Source organism: Adelges cooleyi, unplaced genomic scaffold, assembly GCF_023614345.1.
Source record: "Adelges cooleyi isolate 19-005CV unplaced genomic scaffold, UGA_ACOO_1.1 ACOO_flye_CR_arks_rails_tigmint_CR_PRNA_264, whole genome shotgun sequence".
NCBI classification, from domain to species: domain Eukaryota; kingdom Metazoa; phylum Arthropoda; class Insecta; order Hemiptera; family Adelgidae; genus Adelges; species Adelges cooleyi.
The window spans coordinates 42,149-50,286 of NW_026095931.1; the positions used below are offsets into that span (position 1 = coordinate 42,149).

The following is an 8,138-nucleotide window of genomic DNA, read 5'->3' on the forward strand; positions in this document are numbered from 1 at the left end:
AATTGTCTTGGGCAAGTTCAAAAAAATAATTTACTTGATTTACTGAATTCATTAAATACAAATTAATAGAATTACAACTTTTTAAAGAGAGAATTATTGTATATTAATAAATTTGATATCAATTTTAACTTTGATAGCCAAATACCTGTGTCAGTTATAGCTAAAACTTTATGATCAAATATCCGTTATGTATGTTAAACACGCAATATACTATTTAACAAAAAATGTATAATTGCAGACAAAATAAATGCAGTTTCTTTTAAAAACTTGCAAGAAATATTATCAAGTCATAGAATCGGTCTGTTCCTTTTATCACCTACCATTCGCTCGAGTACCGCGGTTACCATGGTTAAAAACCAAGTGTTTATTTTGGGTTAGCAACGAAAAATAGTTTGTATTTAAAGTAGAAAATTCGTGTACAAGGCCAACTTTATCTATACAAAGCTAAAAGTAAGAGAGACGTATTTTGGCACAAGTGCGTATCTTCGCACACGTTTTTAATTATTTACATCAAATACAACCTTGCGGTTTCGTTTGTACATTAAAACGACCGAGAAACTATTAAAATAAATAAGCAATAAGTAGGTGATGTTCCAATAATATTTTACAAACCCGCTAAATACACAACCAACATGATTATACCGTCCAACGCAATTAATTGATTAGCATGACCCTTAACTAATCTATTGCTCGTAAGAAATGATTCATTTGGGATATTAATTTTGATAAGTGTGTATTTTTTTTTACACCTCCGAGACAGGTACTAACTTTCTAACCTTACACAGTTATGTGGCCCGGTCTATCCGGTGATTACCAATCCGATTTTTAATAAATAAATTCAATTTCGTGAACTGTTTTGGCGAATAAGTCTGAACAATTTCCGACTTAAGAACATTTTAAACTAAAAAAACAGTGCAGTGGGGTCAGGGCATAGTGGGGACGGAGCATAGTTGGGTCGGGGAATAGTGGGGACGGGGAGGTTACAGTTTTACAGGAATTTTTAAATCTGAAAGTGATAAAATCACTTTCGAAAAAACGCTTCGATGCGAATCAGTAATTAATATTTTCAAGCCAGTAAAGTCCAAATCAAGCACAGTATAAACCAGCAAAATTAGAAAGTTTTAAATGAAGGTTCTGTGTTTACAAATGAACATCAAAGCGTTTATTTGAAAGTGATTTTATCCGAGAGGACTAGTAGAGTATCGGCATAATGTTATCAAAGCAATGAGGAAACGGAGAGGTCACAGGTCTACAGGAATTATTATAAATAAAAGTGATAAAATTGAATAAAATCACTTTCAAATCTCTCAACTGCATTAATGTCACACTGTAATAAGTAAGAGTCATTAATTGATTTAATAGAATCCAAGTAATTTGCAATCATCAGCAAAAGAATATAGCTTAGCAAAGTGCTGATTAAAGGCTATGTCACTTTTACAAATATTGAATAAAAGTGAGGGAAGTTATATATAAATTTGTGTTTTTGTTTTGCAAAAAAAAAAAATTTTTAATTATTGTAATCATATTACATTGTTAGAATTAAATTGTATTCTATTAACATTTCTGTATAACTAAATATTTGACGCTTAAAATTTCATATTATGTTCGAATAATAGGTTTATTTATCAAGATGGTATATTGGTTTATAAGGAATACGATACAAATTATTATGACCATAAAAGCTATGATATTGAATGATTACAATAAACTTAGTTTAAGTGTTTAATTACACAGTATATAGGTAAGAAAAACTTAAATCAGTGGTTTTTTTTTTGTTTCAAAATTTAGCTGTTCAAATAAACTATTACACTCGATGTTTTGTAAAAAATGCGTGACTAAAAGAATACAAATCTAGCGGTAGGTAAATAATCAAAAGTTGAAAACAACATTTATGTTTATTTTTTGCCGAAAAATAAACACTTGAACAAACTGGATGGCGACTTGTGCTTAAGATCCGTAGCTTTTCGCATGAAAACAAATAACACCAAAATATGTTTTCGGCCACACAACCATAATGTATTGGTGTTTTTCAGGCCTCTTTACAGCAACTATGTAAACAAAATGAATCCCAGAAATAACGTCACCGAGCTACTAAAATGGTTACTTAAGTATTACAGACAAAGTGATTCACACTGTTTGCATTGGCGCTTGTTGGTTTATTATTCTGAATCACACAAAAACATGTTGATGCAAAGTTACTGTTGATACAGACCCAGTTATACTCCGCTTTAGAATAATGTAAATATCGAATGTTGCTTGTGTAAATAAATTCGCATAAACAATTTTGAAAAATACTTCTAGATTTTATTTTTTTGGACGACACAATAAAGGCCATTCGGCAAGTCGTAAGTAAACCTTTGCAGCAGCCGGTTTGACTATTGTTGCAGTTTTTTAAGTAAGTAATACTACCAAAATTTCAAAAATGGTAAAACTGTAAACTTTTAATATGTTTTAATAAATTGTACTTATTTGTCCGCATTAGACCTTCGATAACATTTAATCAACTATTCCAAGTAATACTATCAGACTTCAAAAGTTGTAAGTACGCTTTCAAACAGAAATAGATGAATTTTAAACACGTTTGTCTAATAATGATATACAAAATTATAATTTATTCTTGATATATTAAACATATAAAACAAAATTTCTTTAAATTTATTTATTTTAAATCAGTTTTAAAACTAAATACCATTTTTTGAAAAAAAAAAACTAATTAGAAAAACTAACAAGAAAAACTAATCATTTTTTTTTTTAGATTTTTATCGAATCAGTTAGTGATTAAGTAGACTTATTCTACTTTTGAACCAACCACATATAATTTCGAGTATCTTATGAAAATCGGGCCATAGAATAACATATTATCGTGTTTACAGATAAAAAAAACACACACCATAGGAATACTAGCTCGGCATCGATGCTAAAAACTGTTTTGTAAATAAACTAACAACGTTGCGCTGCAAAATATGCTTTTTTTTTCTGCATTGCCGAAGTATGGCTAAACAAAATGTACTTACAAGTTGAATATAGTTGTGATTTTATTCGAGAGGACTAGTACAGTAGAGTATTGGCATAATGTAATCAAAGCAATGAGAAACGGAGAGGTCACAGGTCTACAAGAGTTATTATAAATAAAAGTGATAAAATTGAATAAAATCGCTTTCAAATAAACGCTTTGATGCTCATTTGTAAATACAGAACCTTCATTCAGCGTTTTTTCGAAAGTGATTTTATTACTTTCAGATTTAAAAATTCCTGTAAACCTGTGACCTCCCCATCCCCGATATGCCCCGACCCAAATATGTTCCGTCCCCACTATGCACCGACCCCACTGTACTGGTTTTTTTTTTTTTGCAAAAACTTAGTGGACCAAATAACACATATACAATGTCTTGTTATATTTTGTTGGAATGGTCGACGATTCATGTTCCAATCGTTTGTACTCCATAGTTTAAATTATAATCGCTTATTCTCATTAAAATTAATATTTATGTATTATATACTTCCATTAAAGCAATCTCACACAAACTATTTATACTTCACAGATTATATTATTTCAAAGCTATATTATACTTCTATTTTACTAGATTGACAAGGTACAAAATAAAATGCAACTAAAAAAACCTTTTTATAGATCCTTAAAATGTAAAGGGTGGGATAGTGAAACGAGTTTTACCATTTAAATACATTAGAAAATCGCCGTTTTACTGCCTTATCCTGTATATTAATTTCTTGTTATTTTTGATATAAGTAATTAACTATGGACCAGTCAATAACTTAGAAGATATTAGACTTTTTTTAATTCTATTTTTTTTAAATAATTTAACTAGTTATTAGTTGGGACAAATTAAATATATTTTTGAAAAATATAACCCCATTCCATATATGTTAAAACCGTATGAATTTCAGAATTTTAAATGGTAACGTATATATTTTATTAAATTTTTAAATTAAGAAACATTTGCTGAACATTCCGACTGTTTATCGACCAGTCAAAATATTCAGCAAATTAAGCTTAGTTCAAAAAATTAATCCAATATGTACGTTACTACTTCAGTGGCCCAGGTTCCACAGACTTATTTTTATTTTTGTCAATCCTCAGTATTGTGAAATTACTGTAATTTTGGCCAAATAATCAACATTTCGAGTTTGATTTCTATCTTTTATACAAAAAAATCAGTTAGCGGTATAGAAAAAATTGTGGGTCAAGTAGACAAATGTTTTTACATATATATGTATATATTAATCATATTAAAACGGCCTCGCAAAACTATAACCTTCTCATCTCTGAACCGGAGGTAACTTTGACTAATATAAAATGTTTTTTTAATCATTATTATTCGCAGATAAAAATGAAAATCTTCTGTTTATTAATATCTATTTTCTTCGAGAATGTATTGGCAGGAGAACGTGGTAATTATTTTATTTTCGCAGTTATCATCATAAGGTAGTTAAAATTTGAAAAAAAATTAATATTACACTTTTTTACAGAGATATATACAAATTTGATGTGTTTTACAAGTCAGTAATATTTTTATTTTATAAACAAATGTTTTTAAAATCCACTGTTTTTATACATTTTTTTTAAATTATGTATCACAGCTGGACTCATCCAAGTAGCTTATCACAAGGATTTAACTGTAGAAGGTAGACCTGGAGCAAGTAAGACATTATATTTCAAATTATATATTGATATATATATATATACATATATATATATAATATATATAGAAGCTTCGTCTTGCCTAATTTGATTTAATTTTAATATTTTAGTATAGCAAAAATTTTCATTTATTTGTTTTAGATGGATTGGAGCATCAAATTGAGAAAATGGTTGATGATATCAATAATGTCAATAAATACCAAAATTTCCGTAATCATAATTATAATAATAATAAAAATCATCAAGACAAGAGTAGAAAAAAATATTTGAAAATAATATAAAAATGTCATATCTCCTATTTACTTTATGCAACTGTTTAGTGTTATAATTATCATATTTCTCAGCGAACGTTGAATAGAAGCTTTATGAAAAAATACTGATGTTAGCTCTATCAACCTCGTCCGAATAATATATTTTATTCTCATCGCCTAAACTGCATCAACATGTCTATATAATATAGTTTTTTCTACTTTGTCTTTTAATTTATAAATATATATAATATAATAACTAGTAATTTATTATAGCAAATTCAATTCAATATCATTTATTTATTTAATGTTAATTTCAGGCAAAATTTGTTTTTTGATGGCTGTACCGGGTAATAGATTTTGTTAAATTTTATAAAATTATTTCCAAGATTTCATTCCTACTGAATTCTCCAAAGAGACGCTCATCGTATTGAATATACAGTGAAGCATACGTCTTCCAAATTACTAGCGCACATGTTTTTTCTTCCTTGAAATTCATCTTCATGTTTATAATAGAACAGAAAAGTAAATGCAATAACATTAATTTTTGTGTTGTTAATTTCAGACCATTTAGAAATTCTCCTGGAAGTACAGGGTAATAATTTTTTATTGCACTTTATGGAAGCGTTTCCAAACAGTTGTTTTATATTCTTTATAAAACAACTGTTTTATAAAGATTTTTGTTTTAATTTCAGAGCCTCCACCTCGTCCATATCCAAGTAAAAACCTTTTTTGATATATAACATGTATTATACTTATTACATATTTATTATTTATAATTACTTTGAGAATGATAATATGTACCTATTGACAAATACCAATATGATATTTTGGTTTCAATAATAAAATATATGTGGGTACATTAAAAATAAATGTACATTAAATGTAGTTTGTTTTAAATTTTAGAAGCCAATAAATTTTTGGCCATAATGGTTAACGAATTAGAGCGTATAGTAGGTAAATATAAAAAATAATGTATTTTTTTTATTATAAAACAAAATAGTTACGTATTTTTTTAGTTTTAATAAAAAACCTTTTAAGAATTATTCGACATAAAATTTAAACCGTTTATTTAAAAATCGTTATAAGGTGTAAATTTACATATTTCATACAAAAAAATATTGCATTAATATTGATATAATTTACCTCAGTTATAGAGTAAATATTTATGTATAATATTTATAAACCTGGTTTTATTAACTGCATAATAATTTGGTGTTTGATGTTTTTGTTACAGGTATGAGAATACATGGTTTGGAAACTGATGGTAATTACGATTTGTTTGATATTCATAAATAGCCTTAAAAGCTTGTTTTAGATTTGATCTTTGCTTAATTTTATTTTTTATGTCAGAAAACAATTGTAATAAATTCAACTTTTTGTTGAGGAGAGAGGGAGAGAAAGTGAGACTACAGTGTTAATGTGTAATACATTTTTTGGGATTTGAAGTGAAGAAAGAGTACATTTGTTGAGTTTCAACAATAATTTGTGGTTGTACAAAAAGTTGGTTGTATCACAATTTGTGAATAATATATTATTTATCTTAATTATTTCTCCGCAACACGGTCTTTTAATAATTATTATTATCATAGATGGGAGTACATTGGAAAGCCTTATAAACACGATTAGAGAATTTGTTGCTTGGTCTATAAAACGTTTAATCAGAAGTCGTATATTAGGTAAATATTTGTATGGAGTTGTATAGTTTTTAAACGCTATTAATATATTTTTATATATATATATTTTTTTAAGTTATTTAATAGGAACAAGGATACAACTTATTTTAGATTTTAACATTTAACTAAATAAATTATAACTACTAACACGTACTTTCATGTAATACAAGTATCATGGCTGTTCAATACGACACCATGCTTATTGTGTTATTTTCTTATGACTTCGTGTTAACAAATAAAATAATGGTTTTCTGTACCATAAGGATAAGTAGTGACTAGCAAGCTAATATTAAAGAACTTTTTCAAATTTTTTATCAGGATCTCAGCAGGATGTTTTGTCGTTACCCAACTGTCGTTTGCTTGGATTGTACTGGAGTACACAATCTCCAAATTCATACATAGTAGAAGTTAACGTTGATTCAACTGCCGGTACATGTATCTTAAAGAATGTATACGATAACGAAAAGAAATACAGAAAAATCGAAGGCACGTGGTCACAAATATACGACAATGGCCATGTACGAGAATCACTCGAGCGACAGTTAGAACGTGGAGAACCACTAGTTGCACCCACATAATAACCTAATGTTAGAAAAACACTGTCATCTGTGTTCTGTTCTTTGCATAATAAATTATAATTTATCTTATTGTTATCACTATATACACTATAAAATCTGAAATAATACATATATTTAAACTGACGGCAAAACAACCGTCTTTGGATTTTTTCAATCACATATTTCTTATAATACATTTTTTTGTACAGTAATTTCATATGTCTATTTATGTGTCATATCATGTCTACCAATAAAATTAATAATTACCGAATAAGTAAGGTTGTATTTTTTCATCTAATCTATTCCAACTATTTATTACTGCTTTTAAATCCTTTCCTTATGTTTCCACCAGGCTCGTCGTTTATATTTCTAATAGATAATATTCATCTTAACGGTTATTATATAGAGATTTGATATTAGAGGTAACATAACCTAAACAGAGTTCTAACGATGAGTGACTAAATAAAACAGACTAGTATATATTATATATAAAAAGCCAGTCATGGAAATCCTGGCTGATCAACCACAATGGTATTAGATTGGCTTAGAATATATCATTGAAATAAGAACAATGCAGGGTACGAAAACTAATCCTACATAATATTTTAAATCAAAAACAATGCCGATTTCAAATTTTTTTACCAACGCATTATTATGTGCTAAATTCTAAACTTGTAAAATTGTTTATGTGGATGTGTATTGATTTAGAGAATTGTTTTTTGCGGGCTACTACTCGTGTTGTATACTTTACGTGTACGTGTGTACTACTTTGTTATTTACCTCGCTACAAAACTAAAAAAAAAAGACACTAAAAACAAAGAAAATTGTCTGTGCAAAACCACACAAATTCAAGGTATTTTACGTCTAACGCATTGAATAATACACAAAATCTGGGAATTAAAGGTAAATAATACTACTAGCGCATTTTATACAACAAAAGTTCAGAGTATAAAATAAAATTTTACTTATTATAAAGTGGAACCCCGAATTTGGACCT

At 27.9% G+C, this 8,138-nt stretch overlaps 1 protein-coding gene across 1 annotated transcript; it reads left to right on the plus strand.

Moving 5' to 3' along the window:
- Positions 1-2,115: 2,115 nt before the first annotated feature.
- LOC126837639 (uncharacterized) lies at positions 2,116-7,403 on the plus strand. Its single transcript, XM_050571578.1, has 14 exons — positions 2,116-2,238; positions 2,302-2,395; positions 2,483-2,538; positions 4,344-4,410; positions 4,489-4,518; positions 4,600-4,659; positions 4,802-4,870; positions 5,229-5,258; positions 5,474-5,503; positions 5,604-5,627; positions 5,815-5,865; positions 6,146-6,175; positions 6,501-6,587; positions 6,903-7,403. The coding sequence occupies exons 4-14, from the start codon at positions 4,350-4,352 to the stop codon at positions 7,160-7,162; spliced, it is 732 nt and encodes a 243-aa protein (XP_050427535.1). The 5' UTR covers positions 2,116-2,238; positions 2,302-2,395; positions 2,483-2,538; positions 4,344-4,349; the 3' UTR covers positions 7,163-7,403.
- Positions 7,404-8,138: the final 735 nt, after the last annotated feature.